The 21,068-nt window shown below is 51.4% G+C and overlaps 2 protein-coding genes across 3 annotated transcripts; both read left to right on the forward strand.

Moving 5' to 3' along the window:
* The first annotated feature begins 317 nt into the window (after positions 1–317).
* On the forward strand, positions 318–11,530 carry TRIM47 (tripartite motif containing 47). 2 transcript variants are annotated; one of them, XM_054083572.1, is made up of 6 exons: positions 318–1,190; positions 3,106–3,201; positions 3,753–3,983; positions 4,563–4,758; positions 5,450–5,524; positions 6,315–11,530. In XM_054083572.1, the coding sequence occupies exons 1-6, from the start codon at positions 384–386 to the stop codon at positions 6,938–6,940; spliced, it is 2,031 nt and encodes a 676-aa protein (XP_053939547.1). In that variant the 5' UTR covers positions 318–383; the 3' UTR covers positions 6,941–11,530. The 2 variants fall into 2 exon arrangements, with proteins under 2 accessions (XP_053939547.1, XP_053939548.1); XM_054083573.1 differs by lacking the exon at positions 3,106–3,201.
* An 882-nt stretch (positions 11,531–12,412) lies between these two features.
* Positions 12,413–20,679, forward strand: WBP2 (WW domain binding protein 2). Its single transcript, XM_009563969.2, has 8 exons — positions 12,413–12,552; positions 14,404–14,512; positions 15,042–15,177; positions 16,738–16,830; positions 17,128–17,244; positions 17,465–17,587; positions 18,757–18,833; positions 19,126–20,679. Exons 1-8 carry the CDS (start codon positions 12,494–12,496, stop codon positions 19,177–19,179), a joined length of 768 nt encoding a protein of 255 aa, XP_009562264.1. The 5' UTR covers positions 12,413–12,493; the 3' UTR covers positions 19,180–20,679.
* Positions 20,680–21,068: the final 389 nt, after the last annotated feature.

Genomic DNA, 21,068 nt, shown 5'->3' on the forward strand with positions numbered 1-21,068 from the left:
TGGCCCAGGTTGCCCAGAGAAGCCGTGGCTGCCCCATCCGTGGAGGTGTTCAAGGCCAGGCCGGATGGGTTCTGAGCCCCTGATCCAGTGTCCCTGCCCATGGCAGGGAGTGGGATTGGATGGGCTGTGAGGTCCCTCCACACCCAAAACGCTCAGTGCCCGGCGCGCGGGCCGGGACCGCCAGGGGCGCGATGGACCCGGGGTGGGGGGGGTGTCAGGGATAGGGGGCGATGGGGACCCAGGGATGGGGGCGATGAGGGTGGGGTCGGGCACTACGGGAGGCGGGGCTCGGTGTCCGCCCGCCTCCCGCGGGGCTGTGCTGGGATGGGGTTGAGCTGGTCTGAGTTGTGCTGGGTCCGGGGCGGCCGTTTGGGGCGCGCGGGATGGAGCCCTCGCCCGGGCGCGCCCCGCTGCCCGACGGCCCCCTGTGCTGCCCCATCTGCCTGGACGTGCTGCGGGACCCGGTGACGGTGCCGTGCGGGCACAACTTCTGCCAGGGCTGCCTGCGGGCGCTGCGCCAGCGGCCGGGCGCTCCTGGGGCGGCGGGCGGGGCCGCGCGCTGCCCGCTCTGCCAGGAGCCCGTCCCCGCCGCGCTGCGGCTCCGCAAGAACCGCGCCCTCTGCGAGCTCCTGCCGCTGCTGGCCCCCGCCGCTCCCTCCCCTCCATCCTCGGCTGCTCCGTCTCTAACCCCATCTGCCCCGTGCCCCCCGTCCCTATCCCCATCCCTATCCGCCCCGTCCCCTCCATCCCCGTTCCCTTCATCCCCGTCCGCCCCGTCCCCTCCCTCCCCGTTCCCTTCATCCCCGTCCGCCCCGTCCCCTCCATCCCTGTCCCCGGCCGCCGCCCCGATGGCGCCGGGCGCCGAGGAGGAGGAGGAGGAGGCGGTGTCGGCGGTGCGGTGCGATGTGTGCCCGGCGGGGTCGCGGCTGCCGGCGGAGCGCTCGTGCCTGGTGTGCCTCGCGTCCTTCTGCGCGGCGCACCTGGAGCCGCACCACCGCGCCCCCGCCTTCCGCGCGCACCGCCTGGTGCCTCCGCTGCGGCGCCTCGAGGAGGGGCTCTGCCCGCGGCACCTCCAGCCCCTCGACGGCTTCTGCCGCACCGAGCAGAGCTGCGTCTGCGCCCGCTGCCGCGCGCACGAGCACCGCAGCCACGACGTGGTGACCCTCGAGCGGGAGCGCGAGCACAAGGAGGTGTGGAGCCGGGACATCCCGGGTGGGGAGGGATGAGTGTGGAGAGTGTTGCGCCTGTCTCTGCATACAGGACCTAACCCCGGTATGGGGGGGGACTGTGGGGTGCCGGGCCGGGGCATCCCGCGTGGGGAGGGATAGGTGGGGAGGGAGCAGCACCCGTGTCCCCATGTGGGACCTAATCCTGGCATGGGGGCGTCTGTAAGGGATGCAGTGTTGGTGGGCTTCCCAGGTGGGGAGAGTGCAGCACCCATCTCTGCACACAGGACCTAACCCCAGTATAGAGGTGTCTGTATGGGGTGCGGTGCCAGCGGGAGATCCTGAGTGGGGAGGGATGGGCAGGGAGGGTGCTGCACGTGTATCCCAGCGTGGGACCTAACCCTGGCAGGGGGTCGTCGGTATAGGGTGCAGCATCCTGGGATGGGTCCATGCTGCACCCACATCGCCACATGGGACTCCACCCCGGCACGGAGGGATCGGGGGGGGGGGGGGGGGGGGGGGGTCGTGTGCTATCAGGACAGCCTGTGGGGAGGGGATGGGCGTTGGGGAAGACCGCCTGCCAGTCAGCCCTTGGGGTTTAGTCCCCGTGGGTGTCAGGCTGGGGTGAGGGTGCCTGGGACACACTGCACTGGTTGCCCCTGCGGTCATGGGGCTCCCTCTTCTCTGTCTCATTCCCACAGCTTCGTCAAGGCAGTTTTCCTCAGCGTGCTGGCAGCCTGCCTGGCCACTGCTCCCACTTCGCCAGCCCTTTGTGTTCTGGTGTTTTGACAGTGGGGCTTTTTCCGTCACTCCCATTCCCAGATGTGTCTGAGTCACCCCTCCCAAATTCACACCCACAAGCCTCGCTGGGAGCTGGGGCTCCCAGCCCAGCACAGTGGCTGCCTCAAGCGTGCAGGGCCTCTGCGGGGCTGCAGGCAGATGGGAGCCCACAAGGCTGGTGGCGTGGCAGCATCCCCGTGCTGGCATGACACACTTGGGGACCTCATAGGGATTTGCTTTTTCCAGAGCGGAGCTGGGGGCTGTGGACATGCTGGCAGGGAGCACAGCAGCAGCCCTGAGCCAGCTCCCACTCCCTCATGGACTCTCGGGACTGCAGGAAAACCCTTTTGCGGGCATTATTAGTCATCAGGTGCCTTAAAATAGAAAAGTGTCTGTGATCCCAGCCTTGAGGAGCTGCTGAGCCTCAGCAGGTGCTGCTTAACATCTCCTGCACAGCCTCTGCGGCCGCTGTCTGCCACTGCCCTTATGCTGTGGGGTGGGAACATGCCTGTGCCCCTCGCTGGGCTGAGGCTGAGCATCAGGGAGCAGAGTGCTGCCTGTCCTGGCTCCCAAGGGACCCGTCCTCGTGACGGGCAATGGCTGGCGCTAACAATAGCATGTCAGGAAACACCTTCTTGGGACAGAGCTTCCTTTGCAGCCGTTCAGGACCCGGTGCTCCTGAGCAGGTTTGCTTTGCTCCTAAAGAGAAGTGTCCAGGGGACTCAGTGCTTTGGGTCTGCCTTTTGATTTTCACGTCTGTCCCAGGCAGAGCTTTCCCGGCCTTGTGATAGGCACTACAAGCATGCATAGCCATGCTTGCTGCAATTACTGCCTGATGTTTTTGCTTTCAAATTCCTATTTTATTTGATTTACACTAGGTTGGGATGGGGACCGTGGAGCTGGGCATGACCCTTTCCAGTGCAGCTGCTCCTTTAGTTTTCCAGTTGAGTGAGAAGGGATGTTTGCAGGTTGAATGTCGGGGGTGGAGGAATGGAAAAACAGCTTGCAGTCTCCTTCTGCCCTTCAGCCCAAGCATGGTAGCAAGGTCGTGGTCAGAGAGGGGGCTGTGGGTAGAACTTGGGGACTGGACAGGTCCCCCACCCCTCCATGCTGCTGGGAGCAGGGGACAAAGCTCAGTGTTTGTCCCTCATTTCTGCAGGCCCAACAAGCCAAATTCCTCAGCGATGTGGAGAATGAGCTGGAGGAGCTGGCAGTCACCATCACGCAGGCCAAGAAGATGGTGGAGATTGTTAAGGTGACTGCAATAGCTTCACTCTGTTAGCACGGCTCTGCTGGGCCCGGGAGAGGAGGTGAAGGGCCCACAAGCTTTTGGGGTGAACAGGGTGTAGAGGTGGTGCTCACAGTGGGGCACAGGCTCCACAAATCGCTGGTGACCCTGGCAAGGACCCCCGAGCATCCTTGCCTCTCATCTCTGCTAATCCTCTCAGCATCTCTGGTTACTTTTGTTTGTAACCTGGAAGAAGGCCTGGGGCAAGGACCATGCTGGGCCATCCGCTGGCTCTTGCACCTCCTCTCCCCAGGCTCACAGGGTATTGGTCCCCTTTGGACCTCATGCAAACATGTCCCTCCACTGCCCAGGAACATGAGATGTGGTGGAGCAGTAAGCGGCCATGCACAGCCAGGCTCTGGGTTGTAAAATGCTGCAAGCACTCGTGTGGAGAGGATTGCGGGCTCTCATGGGGACCCTGCAGAGCTGAGAACTGGGTGCTGGACAGGGGAAAAGGGCACTCTTCCACACCCTTGCCTGCAGGATGGGGACCCTAACCCCTCTCTCCCTGTACTCAGGGTGCTGCCACGAAGGAGAGGGAAAGAGTAAAGAAACAATTTGCAGAAGCATCTGAGGTCCTGGCAGCCTTCCAGAAGGAGGTAGTGGGTTTCATCGAGGATGGGGAGCGCTCCATGCTGGGGGAGGCCGAGGCTGATCTCCGCTCGAAGGAGGAGAGACGAGCTAAGCTGGCCCAGTGCAAGCAGAACCTGGAGAACGTCCCCAGCACGGACACCATCTACTTCCTCCAGGTGCCTGAGTGGGCTGGGGTGATGGGAAGGAGCTGACAATGTTGTCATTTGGGGTTTTGTCCATTTTCACATGGAGCTGCATGCCAGGAACGCTGGGACCCGAGGACTGCAGAGCCTCACTTCTGTTGGCACAGTCCTCTCCTCTCCCCACTCCCAGGAACCAGGCAGACAAGGCTTTCTTCTCCACACCCCATTCCCTCCTGACTGTGACTCAGGAGAAGCTGATGTGCTGCCCAGGCTGGGTACCCAGGGGTGGGAGGCAGAGAGTGAGAGGCTAGGGGGCCCCGCTGCCCCCATCCAGCACCCCTTCCCTCTCCAGCAGCCCAGCAAGAGGAGACCTTTTGGGGAGGAGATGCTGCTCCATGGGGGTGTGCGTGGTCTGAGTCTGAGTTTGAAAGCGAGCAAAGAGAAAGCGCCAGGAGCACATGGCCGGGAAAGCGCTCTCCTCCCTTATGCTGTCCTTGAGCCAAGTCCCCCGAGCTGCCAGTTCCCAAATCCGCCAGGGCAGGGTGGGGTTGTGGAAAAAGAGACAGCCTCAGCTTGTTTGAAACCTCCTGAAACTCTGTCTTTTTGGCTCAGGAATTTCAGGCCTTAAAAGCAGCCATGGAAGAAAAACCCTCCTCATCTCCGAGCTTCCAGAATGAGCTGAACTTCACCAAATGCACCCAAGTCATGGGTGCTGTGAAGGACGCACTGTCTGCTGCTTGCAAAAACCAGCGGGGTCACTTGCATGGAAAAGGAATTGATAGGCTGAGTTTCCAGGAGATGGAGGAAGGTTTGTGTTCACTCAGTCGCTCTGCCTGGGGGTCACCTCTGTCCTCCCTGCATAGGTGAGCGATGTCTGCTGGCTTGGTGGCTCCTGCAAGTGCTGGCTGCTCTCCCTCCAGCTCTGGAAGCTGCACAGTTGTGCTGCACATTACACAATCCTTGTCTGGGCTTGTGCCTTGTCCTTGAGGTTTTATGAATTTTTCCACAGAGACTAGAGACTGGAGAGGCAACAAACAGCTTGGGAGTTAGGCAGGGCCCTGTGGGAGGTGGCAAATGGCCAAAGCGGCCTCCCATGAAAGAGGACTCTCTCTTCATAGGACAGATGATCTTCTCCATGGGGAGGGCTGTGGTCTCCCAAACCTGCTAGGATTAGAAAGCTGCTGTGGCAGATTTCTCCCGTGCTATCATTTAGCCTGAGCTCTCTCCTTTCCCTCATTTTCTCAGATGCTCATGGGAATTGCAGTCAGCTCTTTGTTCTCCCTGCCCATCTCCCTGGGGTGGCAAGGGTGGCATCTGTACTTTTCTGTGTCTGAGCCAGCAGGTGTGTGCAGGGGAAGCTGGGGATGCTGATGAGGGCTCAGGGGCTGCAGCGGCTGGGTGCCATCAGGCTGTTGGGTGGGTGGTGATGGCCAGGAAGACCCTTGTTTGTGGCACTGGTTTCTCTGCTGATGGCAAATGCCCTGTCCCTTTCTCTGCAGCGTTGGCCGAGTCCCGATTTCCAGAGAAGTCAAACAATCCTGCCATCCTGGAGAGCCGTGATTACTTCCTAAAATGTAAGCAAGGGGCTTTTACTTTGACAGTTGTTGCTAAGGTCCATCTTCCTTTTCCTCTCTCCCAGCCGTCCACCTCCTTCCCACGTGCTTGGCTGGCATGGGTGCTGAGCAGATGGCTGGCAGGACCACTGCCGCCACTGGAGGAAATATTACTCAGAGAGCAAGGAAGCCTCCTTGCTTTCCTGATGATGTTCATAATCTGTTTAGGTGATAGATTTTTTCCCTTGTCTGTGGTTCCACCAGAGCAGCTGCCAGGAGGGCTGCAGGCAGACTGTGTATTTCTGCTGCCTTCCAGCCCTTGACGAATTGGATCCTCTGCTAAATTAGATCAGAGTTTGTGCATCTGCCTTGTTTGCCACAGAGCAGTGGGCTGATGAGGGTCAGCTTCAGTGGCAGCAAGCAGAGAGATAATTCGGTGGCTGAGCAGGGATAGAAGGGGCTGAGGCTGGAGGGTGTAGGGCTGGGCTTGAGCTCCAACACTCCACATGATCCTCCCAGCCTTACAAGGGATGCGAGATCCCCTACTGAGATGACCACAGGGGACAAGATCTGCCTGAGTGTCAACGGTACTCCTTGCTGGGAGCCACGCAGCACAGCTTGAGCTCAAGCAAGGCGTGCTGTGCTGCTGCTGGAGTGTCTGGACACACCATGGGTGATGGTGGGAGTCAGAAAGGATCATGCTAATCGCCAAAGGCTGGAGCGGGGGATCAGAGTAGGGAGTGATGGGGAGTGAGGGGGATTTTCTCCTGTTTCTGTCCTCATCCTCACGTCTCCTTCTTGCCCCACACAGTTGCCTTCATCATTGACCTGGACAGTGACACAGCAGACAAGTTTATCCAGCTCTTTGGCACCAAAGGGGCCAAGCGGGTGCTGTGCCCCATCCCCTACCCGGAGAGCCCGACCCGCTTCATCAACTGTGAGCAGGTCCTAGGTGTGAACCTCATGAACCGGGGCAACTACTACTGGGAGGTGGAGCTCATCGATGGCTGGGTCAGCATTGGTGTCATCGCTGAGGACTTCGACCCCCGTGAGTCCTACAACCGTGGGCGCCTGGGGCGGAATGAGAAGTCCTGCTGCCTGCAGTGGAACGGACAGAACTACGTGGCCTGGTTTGGTGGCTTTGAGTCTGTCATCAAGCAGCCATTTTTCCACACAATTGGAGTCTTCCTGGAATATTCAGAGAAAGCCCTGACCTTCTATGGAGTCAAGGACTCCAAGATGACCTGCCTGCAGCAGCTCAAGGTGTCTAATTTTGCGAAGGGTCAGTTGAACCCATTCCAGAACAAGATCAACCATCAATTTGCCTCTCTTTTCTTGTGCAAGCTGAAACCAGCCTTCTTCCTGGAGAGCGTCGATGCCCACCTGCAGATTGGGCCTCTGAAGAAAGATTGTGTTTCGGTGCTAAAGCGTAGGTAACTGCCTGGAGAGCGGGAGAAAGGGGAGACCCAGAAATCTCTCTCCTGCAGTGCAGTGCCACTGTTATGGCTTCTCTTTGGTAGCATTGTATTTCCCTGTGGCAGCCGTCCCTCCTCGCTCTCTGTTGGTGACCCAGGGGTGGATGAAGCCGTCTGGTTGGCAGAGCCACGGGCTGGCAGCCAGGAGGGAACTGGATCCAAGTGCCAGCTCTGCAGCTGCACTGCTGAGCAAACTTGGGCGAGTCTTTGTGCTGTTCCCAGCTCCTCAGTTTCCCTTTCTGGACATCAGGGACTGCAATATAGCCTTTCTTGGTAAAGCGTATTGCTTAGGAGAAGTGCCACATAGATTTGAAGCTGTGTTTTGGCCAGCCGTCATTCTGCCCAGTCCCTTTCCTTAGTATTTGCTTGCACTGCCCTGGCATCTTGCACAGATACTCCGCTTTGTGCCTTATCTCAGTCTCTGTGTCACTGCTGCTGTTTTTAAGTGCTGGCTCAACCACACCTTTTGCATGCTTCTTACAAAGTACCTTTGAAGTAGCAAGCCCAGCACGGCCTGGGTGGACTTCCCTGGTGTCCACATCACCGTCGTGCCTTGGCGTGAGTGAGCAGGGTGGGTTGCAGAGGAGCCTGGCTGCATGCAGGGGCGATGCTGTGGTGACCCAGTACCTCTCCTTGCAGCGCTGACCACCTAGTAGTGCTGCAAATGTGAAAGTAGGATCTTTGCCCTCCCTCAGGGTATTTTGAATGCTGGTCTGTGGCCAAACTCGTTTGGGAAAAGCCACAGCCTTTTGGCTGTGGGGTTTTTCCCCACCACAGCCAAAAATCCCAGCTGCGAGAGGGGAGAGACTTCCCGCCTGGAAGCAGCAGTACTGTTCCTGCCTTGAGATGGTGAAGCAAGCAGCACAAAACAGCTTTTAGAATGTGCTCTTGGTAAACATGTTCCTTGGGAATTGCTTCCAGAAGCTTTACAGCCTAATTCCTTCCCCCATTTTTGATGATCCTACTGTTCTAGGGGATTTTAATACTGTTAAACTCCCAACTCTTAAAGATCCTGGGCACACTTGGGCTGTAAACACACCCCTTAGCTTAGAGGGATTTTTAGGTGACAAAGAGGTATGTTCCAGGGGCAAATGATCTGGTTTAGGGACAGCTGTGAGTGCATTGGTAGACTGTGCAGCAACACTCTGTTATTAAATGACCCTTTAGACTCTGGCAATAAATAACAATGAACAAAAAGTACTCTCAAGCAAGTGTCCCCTCTGGGAAAGGTGGAAACTTGAGACTGAGAGACGAAAATGCCAATTCACGTGTCCTAGAGGAGCTTTTCCAGAAGAAAAATACACAAGTACTGCCTTCTGCACAGTGCAGCCTCTGTCTCAGCATAGCGTGCCTTCCCACAAGTTTATTTTTCCTGGGATTAGGTTGCTACCCACCTCCCAAGGCTTGCTTTGCAGATTCATAATGCTGTCTAATATATACCTAAAGAGAAAATACATTGGGTTAGGTTCTTCGCTGGCGTGGGTGAGGCGATGATGACGCACCGACATTCACCAGGGATAGAAACGGCCCTTTTAGCTAAATATGTGAGAGAGATATATATGTATTTCCCAAAGGATAAGCTGGAAATCATAGTGGTATATTCAAGCGGAGCCAAGGGAATAAAAGTGAACAAAAAGGCAGCCACAAAGCCAAGTGGTTCTGAAGTTAAAGCCACGTTGACATAAACACTGAGGCTTAACAGCTCCTTTACTGTAACTTGTTTGCCAGTGCTGTTGGTGTTGGAAGGGGTGCTGGTCCTCAGCGAATGGCTGTCACTGTGGGCTCTTGTCAGAGGGGTCAAAGGATCCAGATGCAACTGCACCCTCCCCGGGGCAGGGCAGGTGTGTGGGTCTGGGGAGGGAGACCATTGGGAAGTGTCTGCAGACCCCTCCTCTTCCTCCTCCTCCGCATGCGGTGACTCCTAAAATGCTGCTGACAGTGGGAAAAGAGGAGGTAGAGCTTCCAGAGTTAAATCATCAGATGAAATCTCGGCCTTTCCCAACCAGTGGGAATGCTGCCCGGACTTCTGTCCGGGTGGGAATTCACTGCTCATGTCCTGAGCTCCTGCCTCAAAACTGCTTTGTTTCACTCACGCCAGTTGCACTGCTGGAGGACTCGGCCTTTGCACGAGATGTCAGCAGTGACACTGCACAGGCATCGCTGCTGGGTTGCTGACACTGGAAAGGACTTGGTATCAAAAATGCCTTACCAGATAAGAAAGGCAGAGATGCACAACAGCCCACGCATGGTCACATCCCAGGAGGAAGAGGAAGGTGACCTTGATCTGTGCTGCACGCCTTCATGAAGAGATCTCGCATGTGGGCTCCTATCTCAGCTTTGTCTGGGCCCTAAATCTCATTTATTCAGGCAAAACTCCCACTGTTCGTAGGGAGGAATTTTGCCAGAGTAAATGCAGCAGATCTGGGCCTTTGCCCCGTTTTGTTTCACTGTAGGCGGATTGATTGCTCCGTGGGGAAATACGTGCTCCAGCTCACATCCCTCCCTTCTCTGTGTTGCCCAATGCACAGATGCAAGTATGTGAACTCTTTCAGGGTTTGGGATGGTTTGTGGGATCCTACGCCTTTTCCTTTCCATCCTGTAACCCCATGGGAACAGCTCAGGAGGATGTCTGCTGCTCAGGCTTTGCCCCTGGTTGTGCCGCTGTGGGACAACAGGGGCTTCTGGAGCTGTGATGCAGTGGGAAGTGCTATCCAACCCTCTCCTTCCTGCTGCTGGCTTTTATCTAGGCTGTAAGCTCTAGAAATCCTTGTGGTTTAGAGCATAAAGCAAAATCTGACCCATTTAAGACAGAAGTAGTCCCCTGGGGTGTTGGATCAGAGCTGGCTCTGTGTTGCCTGTAATTTGGGGTGTAAACTGGAATGATTAGGACATGTGCACTACGTCAGCTCTGGATCGCTGATATTGCTGCAAATGAAGGGTAAACGTGGTGTGGGATGACTTTAGATGGATAGATAGCACTTGGCAATTTAAACAGCCTTCCTGTGGTCGCTTGAGTTGTTTCTGCTGTCACAGAGTGTTCCTCTTTTTAATTAGGATTTTTAAAATATAGTTACTGTAGAGTATTTTACAGTGGGTGAAAAAACTGTAAGAGACTAATATAATTAAGTTAGAGACTGATTTGCCATTAAATATTATACAGATATCGCACTGAGTCATCTTTCCTTTAAATACCAAAGCATTAGAGCTTTCCCATTATCTTGTGTTTATTTTTCTGTGTCCTGTACATCTGCTATAAAATAACACAGATTTTATTTTCCAAGTGAGTCTACGGGAATTGTGCCAAATACATTTTTTATGTCTGGACTGCAAAAGAAGTGGAAGAATCCTAAAATCCAATAACAATACAGTGAGTCCTGAACAATTCAAAACAATGAATCGTCTCCATGCTCTCTTCTACCTCAAGTCTCAGCTTAGAAATAACAGATGAACAGATTAGGCACTTTTATCTTAGATTTTTCGGGTTTTAGAGTATAAATTTCCAAGGCTTTCCATGTGATGAGGAGGTCTAAATCTTCCTAAGCATGCCAGCACTCACACTGACACATTTTTTTAAATGGAGGCTGAATTTCTTAATACTGAATATTGGCTGGAGCTAGAAGAAAAACATTATTGAGTGAGTCTTAGTTGTGTGAGGCAGCAATGCTTCAGCTGGGCACTTCAGTGGAAGCCGAGTGGGTGGCATCTACTGACTTTAATAGGAGCGGAATCAGGGTGGTTTGTTATAACCACTTCTTAAAAGGGAAACTTACAGCTTATTGAAAAACATGGATATGAAAAGCACAAACTTGCTCTTTTCTTGCCAAGAAGCATACAGATGATGTCACTGTATTTATTTAAATCTGGTTTTCCATTACGTACTTTTTCTGCTTTCCCCTCTGCACCCCACCTGATTCTCAGGCACTGAGACAGGGCTGGGAGGCAAACCATGGAGGGAAGAGCTCAAATCCATATAAAAACATAATTTAGGGTTAAAAAAATATAATTCTGGCTTTAAAAAGATATAATTTAAGTAATTTATGCCATTATGATGTTATTTGTATATTACTGGTATGCAGTTGTCAGTTATTGATATGAGAAGCCCTTCAAAACAGTTGATTAGTTGTGCAGGGCTCCTGTTTTTAATGAAATCATACAGTTGTTAATTTAAGAGTTCCTCCTGTTCTACAGGTCTTTTCCTGTTCCCAGATGCCCCTGCTCCCTCCCGACAGACAAATGGACAAGGTCTTAACTTGTGTACAGGGTGACAGGTTAGTCCTTCCAGTTTAAGACTCTCTGGTACAAGGGGGTAATTTAGGATGTGGTTGATTCCAGCATGGAGAGCAGACAGTATTAGGCTGAAAGTCTGCAAGGTGCGAGAAAGTAAAAATGTACATCAAATGTGGAATAAAAAGTTGCTGGAAACGGAGCAAGCTTCGCTGTTCAAAGGACTGAGCTTCATTTTATGTGCAGCACCATCACATGTGTGGGATTGTTTTTATTCTGCTGTACGGAACATATGAATTCGAAACATACCACCTATTAAAAGTCCAATTTTGTCTCCATTTCACTTAGTTCTGGGCTTTTCCCTGGGAGATCCTGACAAATGGCATTAAAATCACTCGTGGTTGCACGGAATGTGCATGCAAAATTCTTGCATACAAAATTTGACAGCCTCTGAGCAACAATGTTTCACTCACTAGTGAGCCAGCCAGGAAACGCCTAGGGGATAAAAAAACCGAGGTGCAAACCGCAGCAAAACAGCATTTTAGAACAAAACGATGCTGTGAGTGCTGCTGTGGAGCTCTGTGAGCAATGCTGGAGAGTCCCTGTGAGCAGAAAAGCTGCTACCAAGTTCAGGCGGGCTCTAAATAACTGAAATAATTTTATTATATGTGGTTAGGGGGAGATGTAAGCAGTGATTAATGGGTTTGTAAACACGTTAGAGACCTCTCCCAAAAAGGAGAGCGGATGCTTGGATTACCCCTCCTCTTACATATTAGAAAACTGGCGAAGCAAACCCAAGCTGGCTTGGGCTCAGTGAATTAATATTGACTGTAGATCCTGGTGGGAGGCTGGAGGCTGCGGGTCCCCTCGGGGTGGTCAGGATGGGGGTCAATAGCTCCAGCAGCAATGAGCATGCAGCCCCTGGGCTTCTGGGGGCGATGGAGGTGGGGAGTGAGGGCTGAGAAGTCAATTTGGGATTGGAAGCATCTCTCAAACCAGGCAGTCCTCGTGACTGTCGCCAAGACACCCTCTCCCTCCACAAGCAGGCTGCTGAGGAGGGGAGGAGAAGTGTCATGGCGGCCGACAAGGGAACTACAACTCCCAGCATGCCTCGCGCAGGCGTCGCGGAGAGGATCGGTATCATTGCTACGGGCGCCGGAGACTACAATTCCCAGCATGCCTCGCGCGGAGACTGCGGGTATATAATGCCGGTGCTCCGCGTGGTACGTGATGACGTCATGATCGTCACGCTGCGCAGGCGCAAAGCGCTGGGCGCTGTGAGGCGGTGGCTATGGCGCTGAACAGGAACCATTCGGAGGGCGGTGGCGTCATCATTAACAACAGCGAGAGGTGAGGTGCCAGCTCCCTCTCCGGCCGCAGCCGCCGGGGGAGAGCAGGGACCTGCGTCCCCGTCTGCTTTTCCGTCTCAGGGAAGGCGTTTGGGGGGCGGTGGGTTAACCCCCTGGGTGCCAGCACGGCTGGGCCCGCCCTCCCCCTTTCTCCCTTCGGGCTGGAGGCAGCCCCTGACCTTGCATCTGCCCAGGGATGGGGGCGCTCTGCTGGGCCTCAGCCGCAGGCCTGCTCCCCCGTTAGCATGTCACCCCCTCTTTCTGCCTGTCCCGTCTTCTGCCTGCTCCCCCGTTGCCTGCCCCCCGTTCTGCCTGCGTCCCCCTTCTGCTCCCCCTGCCTGCTCCCTCTGCACGCCCCCTGACTGTCCTTCTTCCTGACCCCCCGCCTGCTGCCGGCACTTGCTGCTGTCCCCAGCCTCGCTGCGCGAGGCCTCAGTGCGGGCTGGCAGAGCTCAGCCCCGAGTCAGGTGATTCTGGCCCGCATCTATGCCTCGTCCTTCACTCGGTGCTGCAGGAGACCTCTGACTCTGGGATTGGGGCAAACGCTGGTATTGATAGAGGCTGGGGGTTGGAGGGATGGAGAGTAGCCCTGCCAAGACAGACTTAGGGTGCAGGGGGATGAAAAGCTGAATGTGAGCTGGCAACGTGTGCTTGCAGCCCAGAAAGCTAACCGCATCTTGGGCTGCATCCAAAGCAGCGTGACCAGCAGGGCAAGGGCAAAATTCTGCCCCTCTGCTCTGGTGAAACCCCACCTGGAGGTGGTAGAAGCCCCATCTCTGGAAACATTCTGGACGAGATTGGACAGGGTTCTGAGCAGCCTGATCTGCTGGAAGGTGTCCTTGCTCCCTGCCAGGGGATTGGACCAGACGGCTTTTAGGGTCTCTTCCCACCCAGATTCCTCTGTGCTTCTGTGCTGCACCTGCAACGTGGCTCTGTTCAAGAGCTGCCTGCCTGGGGAGTGCTAGGCTGCCTGCCCGGTTTGGTTTGCTGGCTTCCTTGCACACACATTCCCAGTTCTCAGCCTGCCTTGGGTCAGGGGGTGCCTCTTGCGCAGCTGCTCACGGTGACTGGTTCAGCTGAACAGAGCTGCTGGCACCCCTGCCTTTCCAGAATGTTTTCTGGACAGGTCCTTGCTGGCAGAAGCAAAAGGTGAATGGTTGGTGATGGTAACACGTAAGCTGCCAAACACAGCGATGGTGGAGGTTTCTCCAGCTTTAGGGATTAGAGATTAATGTAGATGCTGTTATGTTAATAGAGGGTACCTGCTGCAGGGTATTGCTTGGATTTGAATCGGGTCACTTTCTAATTGAGAACTAAGGAGTCAGCACAGGCAACATAGGTTAATGAAGTCTAGTGGCAAGGACGGAGAGTTCCTCTTGGTCTCATTTTTGTGACAGGGATGCTTAAGCTGTGGTCAGACCTTCAACAGCCGAGTTGTGTCAGTCAGCCTCAGCAGTTCCTTCTTCAGCAGCCCTTTCTCTTCTGTGTTATTTGCAGTGAACCAAATTAGGGAACTAATTGCAGAAATGCAACACAACTTTAAAAAATAACACGTACTTATATTTCTGTCTTGAGATCTTGATCGGTTCAGTTGGGTAGATTCGCTGCTTGGAGATGCAGACGGTGGTAGCAGTGCCAGCACATTAGGAGGGAACACAGGGCTGAGAACAAGCAGCCAGTGGGCTGAAGTTGCTTCTGCCAACAGAGGAGGAAAAAAAGCAAGTCAGACTGATCTTCCCTGCTGAGCGCTGGCCCAGGGTTAAAGGCTGTTTTTGTAGGTCAGTAAACTGACACGGGAATTCTGCCTCAGGATGTTAACAGTCTAACACCATGTCTCTTCTCTCATTTACAGCGTTTTGATGACCTATGATCACATAGAAATTACCTTCAGTGATATCGAACCTGTGCCAGACGCCTTCAAAGGGACCAAGAAAGGGAGTGTTTTCTTGACTCCCTACCGAGTAAGTAATAAAAGGCTTTATCTTGTGTAAGGAGATAAGAGCTCTTTGTTATTCTGTATTTAAATGTCCTCAGTGCATGAAAGTCAGGATAATCTACTATCCCTTGAAGTATGGCTCATCCTCTCCCTCCAGGGAGCATTATGAATTTATTATATATCCTATTTATTGTCAAAAGATAATAAATCTGATTAGTTCTTATATAGGCAGCTGTTTAGTCCATCAGGCATCGTCAAGACTGGAAATTAGCCATGGTCTGGAAATGCAGAATGCAACAGCATAGCTGTGGAGCAGTGAGTTCTCTAGAACCTGGGAGGGGTGTTATCTGAGCGAGGGAGTCTTCTTGGAAGATGTTATTGCCATGAGGCTTAAGTTTACCCTTGTGGCTGTGCTGGGTAGCTTTTGGCTTGCAGAAAACCCAGAAGCTTCACCTGTGGGAGGGAGTTTCAGTCCGTCAAAAAGTCTCTTCTTAAATTGGGGCTGTATTTCCTCTTTGTTTTAAATGCCCTTTCTAACGTTCTTTTCTTTGCAGGTTATCTTTGTATCAAAGGGGAAGGATGCGATGCAGTCTTTTGTGATGCCCTTTTATTTGTTGAAAGATTGCGAGATTAAGCAACCTGTCTTTGGAGCAAATTATATCAAGGGCACAGTGAAGGCAGAGGCGGGAGGTATGTCCAGCACAGATGTGTCTTGTATCTTGGTTCAACTTCACTATTCATAGCAAAGGAAGTATCTGGTGTAACTAAAACTGGACACTGACCAAATGGGTTCTTACAGGAGCGCTAAAAGGTGTTTGTTTCTTTAACATTAGCAGCTGAAAATATTCCTCTTGTCTGCCCCCTCTACAGTTACAAGGAACAGATCTGTTCTTCAGCCAATCTTATTCCTGTCCTCTGTGCAAAACACTGGGTTCAGTCAGCCCAGTGATCTCCCAGAGCACACATCGCAGCGGAGTCAGCAGCAGTGAGGAGGTCACTTGGGGCTGCCTCCTAATTCTGCATCCAGATCCTTCCATACTAAACACTCGCGATCTTTTCTGGATCTGTTTAGGCTTTCAGCTGCAGATCTCCAGAGCGCTGTTCTCCGTTACCAGTTTCTTGTGCAAGTCAAGGAAAGGCATGCTATCACTGTAGTGCATCCTAGCAGCAAAAGCAACACTTACTTGGAAGAAAGTGAACTATCTTGAAATGAGAGAATCTTCAAGGGGTGGTTTCATGTTACATTCCATAAGAAGGCTGTGGTAGGCTTTTTTTCGAGATGGATTTTTCATAATTGCTGTCTGATGCTTCCCCCTTTCACCAAAGGCACAGGGTTCAGTAAGCTCTTTTCACCCCCAGCTCTCTAGTCTGCTGGTTGTGGCACCGAAATCACAGCTCTGTGCTCAGGAGACTTTACTCTGTAGTCCTGAAATCAGCGTGGGAGCTTCTGTGTGGGAGCAAAATGGGACCATCCAGCATGAGAGCAGCTTGAACAGTGCTGACAAACCAAACTGCGTAAAAGGCAGATGGCTTTAGCCAAATCTTTGTGAGTTTTCCCCAGAGGCCATTTCTTATGAGGGTGCTGCTTTAGCAGCCGTGAGAGTCTGGTGTAGCTCAAAAAGCTCTTTAATCTGCATGTCACCGTTTCAGCACTGATGCAGCTTCTGCTTTGATGCCTTGTTGGTACTCTGGGCTGTGTGTGTTTTTTAGTCTGTAATATAAGATGTCTCTAATTTTTTTTTATTATTATCCTGACTTGAAATATCTTCTGTGGACTCTAATGGATTTATGTGGACTGTGTTTTTTGCTAAGCTCTTTGCTTCATTGGGCACTCAAACTCCCAAACTCATTTATAGCTGACAGTTAGGAGTAGTTGCAAAGGCTTTTTAGCAAATGAGATTAACAAAATCCCTGTCTTCTGCACTAATCTTATACAAAGCTAGAGCAAATCCAGAGCTCCTGATAGCTCAGTCTGTCAGCAGCTGGTGTGGAAAGGGGCACAACTTGAGTAAGCTTCCGAATGTCTTCCTCATTGATGTTTCTTCTTTGGGTGTCTTGACCTGAAAATACTTCCACAAGTGAATCTTATAATAGGGTAATTCTGCCACATTATCTGCATCTTTTTCCTTGGATATTTGGGTTAAACTCTTCAAAGAATTATATACAGGACATCTGTAAATAAACCATGGAAGCTAAATAGGGTCAAAACAGCTTCTCCTTGCTTCTGAATTCTGTCTTTCCTCCTTGCAGGTGGCTGGGAAGGATCTGCCACGTTCAAGATGACCTTTTCAGCTGGTGGTGCTATTGAGTTTGGGCAGCGCATGCTGCAGGTGGCATCTCAAGGTATGGGAGACCGGCAGTGTCTGCCGGACAGTTTTGTGGTTTCAGGAGCCCTGGCCTTCCCTCATCTTGCAGCAGGGGCACTTTTAGGTTGCAACAGGTTGGATTCAAATCCATGTGAGTTTTTGGCTGTATCTGGAATTTGTTTTGAAAAATGCTTTGTTTGCATCCAGTGAACAGCGGTTTTACTGGGATGGAATTTGTTTTTCATATAAAGATTCTTTCAGTTTGTTGGAGGTCTTTGTCTGCATTTGATGGAGTCTTGATGTTTTGATGTCAGCTTTATCTTTCCTTTCCCAGTCTCCAGAGGTGAAATACCCAATGGAGCTTATGGCTATTCCTATATGCCAAATGGATCCTATGCTTTCGCACCACCTGCAGCTAATGGGGGCTATCCGTACCCGCCACCTCCTCCTGGTAAGTCTGGGAATTGAGGATGGGGATTATTTTAGTTAGCAAGAGTTAAAATAGGTAAAAAGGGGGAGAAACACAAATTTTACATAGTATTTTAGAGTGCTTCTAATGCCTCGTGCAGCTTTTGTCTCTGAGCTGCAGCTGGCCTTTGGCTCTTTCTGGCTTTGTGCTGTGACTCACGAAAGGAGTGAAGTCTCTTGCTGTGCTGTTCCTTCCCTGACAGAGTTCTATCCTGGCCCCCCCGTGGTGGATGGAGATGTGGGTTACATGCAGCTTCCACCCCCGCCATACCCAGGGCCCATGGAACCTCCTGCCAGTGGCCCAGACCTGCCTGCCACTCCTGCAGGTAGGAGTTGTTGACAGGTGAATTGGCTCACAGTGGTTTTGTCACCCATGAAACAGATGTCATTTCTTGTCCGTTATGTCGTGGAGTACTCGGAGTCAACTTAGAAGCTCCACTTAGAATTGTTTAGGAGAGGGATGGTTGAGATCCCCTGATCTCCAGCCATGTAATCCATCTCAGTCGGGACAGCCTGATTCTGTCCGGGGTGGAGACATAAGCAGATGTTTTGCAGCTGGATTTATTCTTGTGACAGAAAAAATGCAGTTTGTGATTCTCTTGTTGTGGTAGTCTTGCATCTGAGTAAAAAGAAATTGATGGTGAAATATGTTTCTAGTCCAGTGAGCAAATGTGGCTTTGCTGATCTTTGCTCCCCATTCCCTTCTCTCACTGTAGTCTAGTTACTTTTGCTTAAACAATGTGGACAGTCGTAAGTAATGGAAAGGAGCTGGGGAAAAACCACTCTCATTTTCAGTCATATTTATCAAAATGACTTTGAACGTGGTCTTTAAAGGTCTGTGGGAGGTGGGGACTCGCCCCCTGCTGAAAAAAACAAACAGAAAACCCTCAAAATGAGCTTTTGTGGTTGGAAACAACCATAGATCTCACAGGTAAATTCTTATCCAGACAAATATCCCTAATGTGTCTCTTGTTTGAACAACTGATCATCTCTGAACTGTTATTTGGGAAGCAGCTCCAATCCAGGTGGCTGTACAAGGCCTTGCTTTCTGCAGAAAAGGAGGATCTGGATTATCTTCATAAATTACAGTCTTTAAACTACGAATCCCCTGAGCTGCTATGAACTTGTGCTGAGTTTTGGTTTGTCTTGCGCTTTCACTCCCAAGAAGGATTATTGGTTGACTGCCTTCTTGAGGCATCTTGTCTGTATTTAGGCAAAACAGCCATTAGCATTTATTCATTGGCTAACAGGCAAGTCCCAGGTAACATTTTCCAACCAAGTCTTGGGGCTGTTTCACTGCTGACCTGACAATCCTATGGCAACTGCATGCTTAGTGCTTGGAAGAGATAATGCTCTGTTGTTGTTGTAGCTATTTTGCGACTCAGGTTCTGGTCACACAGTGCTTTATTAGTAATGCTTGATGGTCAAGAATGTGGAGGGGAGCGTTTGTAGAATTTGTGTGTCACCAATTCTGCAACTTCTCTGTCCTTGACAGCTGAGGCGAAGGCTGCTGAAGCTGCTGCCAGTGCTTACTACAGCCCAGGCAACCCACACAACGTCTACATGCCCACGGTAAGTTCCTGTGTCATTCTGGGTCTGCAGTGTTCACACAAGTGCTCTCTGCTCTCTGCAAAAAGAGGACCGTGTTTCCATCAAGGAAACTGGTCCCAGTGAAACTGAATTTTCACAAAGATTTCCTATTTTTAAGAGAGTCAGAATTGCGTACGAGCAAGAAAGGTTTAAGAGTGCTGTATTGCGTTAGCAGTTTTTTCTGAGTGACACAGAACAGTCTGTCTGAATTGATTTTTGTGGTTTTTTTCTCCCTTACCCCTGAATTGATATTCTGTTATTGACTCTGTTCCAGGACCAGCCACCCCCTCCACCATACTTCCCACCAGAGGACAAGAAAAACCAATAAGCTGGCAGAGAACATCTCCACAACTCATTGCTTTCTGACTTCCCATTTTGGCACAATCCTGGGGCGTGGTCCATAGGACAGGCGAGCAGAGCCTTCCTCCAAGGCACATAGCTCCCACAGGCTTCTGTGGTAGCTGTGTGCAGGGCATGGGGAGAGATTTCTGCAGCCTGGGTTACCTTGTAGAGCTCTGAGGGTTTGCTGTCCTGCTGCAGGATTCCCTTCTCCCTATGTGTGACATCACTAGAACTGGAGGTTCTCTTCATGTCCAATTGCTCCCCCTAGATCTGTTCCTTTTGGTACTTAAATCATACCCCTTTAGAGTAAGGAACTGTTCCAAACCGATAATTAACATGCTTATAACGTGCAAACAAGGCTTTCAGGGGTGGGAGGTGTCTTGGGTTTACTGTAGTGTGCAGCCAGGAGCACCTCTGGGCACAGGGGTGTCTCTGGGTGTTCCTCTCAACCCAGGGTACCACATCCATCTTCTCCCTCTGTTACTGAGAAAGGGCTTCAAAGGGAACTTTTGGGATCTCAAAGGAAATGAATACTTATTACATTTTTCGGATACCTGTTCAACTTTCTTGTTCTTCTTAGTGAAGTCATTCCTGACAATCGTAGCAAATGGTCTGGTAGCTCTCCATGTCTCCTGTGGCACAGCGTGACAATGCTTCTCTTCCTCAGAAAACATACTGCTCTTCACAGAGCTGATTAGTACCCTTTAACCAGTTACAAATCGCATGGGAACACTAAATCCTGTTGGCTCTTCTTTCCAGTTTGATATGTGGGCTTGAGATCACCAAGTCGTGAATATTCTCTTTGCAGTCTATAATGCGCTTTTTAGTTTCCCTCTGCTGTAACCCAAGTTATGCTTGTTGGCCAGTGAAGCATTGTCCTGCTGTGGTTTAACTGGTGAATTAATAGCTAATGGGGAGAAAATAGTTGCTTTACTTCTGCCTTGGAAGCACTTGAGAGAAGTTGGAATAAGCTGTTCGGTAGGACTGAGCTGCTCATTTGAATGTTGTTTAATGCTGTTAGTGGTCCTGGATCAGCTGTGAGTTTACTTCCCAGTAACTTGAATGTGAGCTCCTTGGACTGAGGGTTCGAGCATTCTCTTTCTGTAGCATGGATCCATTGATCTCATTGGCAGCAACTGCAGCACACAGGACTTCTGCAGGACCATCAGTAACCCGTTTGTAAAACTTTGCATTGTACAAAGCTTTGCACAAACCAGACTGAACTGATTTCTAACAGCGTCTGTGAGAGAAAACCCTGGCAAGTGCGAGGAAATATTGTGTGCTAGGAAATTCCTGAGACTTGCTGCATGCAGCCTGCTTGGAGAGGAAAAAGGCCCATTTCTTGTTTTCTTTTTGTTTGAGTCCAGCTGATTAATCAAATTGCTGCTGTCTGTGCACTGACTTTTCTAGAATTGCTACCGCAGTAGCAACTAAAATTTAAAAAAATATTTATTTTGAAAACGTTTAATATATTAATGTGAAATGACTTTTGAATGCAGATTTGTTTTGCCAAGACTGTGAAGTAAATCGGCTCAAAACTTAGTGTTTGTGCATTTGTGTGTGAGTGACCAAACTTGGTGGTGACTTGATAGCTTTGGATGGGGGGAACAGAGTACAAAACAATGGACATCTTCCCAGTTCTGCTCTCCTCCATCACTTTCGGCTCTTGCACTCTCCTCCCACGTGGCTCTTACTGCCTTGCGAGCTGGCTAACGCACTTGGGTTTGTTTTCTGTAGCAACAGGTAGGTGGAGGAGGAAGCATTAAGAAATAAAATATTGCAGCCCAGTAGGAACCTAATAAATTCTGGTTTGTGAATGAAATTACTTCAAATTGAGATTTCCCGAATCACATCTTTCCAGCTGGAAGATGCTGC

Source organism: Cuculus canorus, chromosome 18 (assembly GCF_017976375.1).
Source record: "Cuculus canorus isolate bCucCan1 chromosome 18, bCucCan1.pri, whole genome shotgun sequence".
NCBI lineage: Eukaryota > Metazoa > Chordata > Aves > Cuculiformes > Cuculidae > Cuculus > Cuculus canorus.

Coding starts and splice junctions, on each gene's coding strand:
- TRIM47 (XM_054083572.1), top strand. CDS start 384: ATGGAGCCCTCGCCCGGGCGCGCCCCGCTGCCCGACGGCCCCCTGTGC. Junction 1,191..3,105: donor GGGAGCGCGAGCACAAGGAG/GTGTGGAGCCGG, acceptor TCATTTCTGCAG/GCCCAACAAGCCAAATTCCT. Junction 4,759..5,449: donor TTTCCAGGAGATGGAGGAAG/GTTTGTGTTCAC, acceptor CTTTCTCTGCAG/CGTTGGCCGAGTCCCGATTT.
- WBP2 (XM_009563969.2), top strand. CDS start 12,494: ATGGCGCTGAACAGGAACCATTCGGAGGGCGGTGGCGTCATCATTAAC. Junction 17,588..18,756: donor CCTGCCTGCCACTCCTGCAG/GTAGGAGTTGTT, acceptor TGTCCTTGACAG/CTGAGGCGAAGGCTGCTGAA. Junction 18,834..19,125: donor ACAACGTCTACATGCCCACG/GTAAGTTCCTGT, acceptor ACTCTGTTCCAG/GACCAGCCACCCCCTCCACC.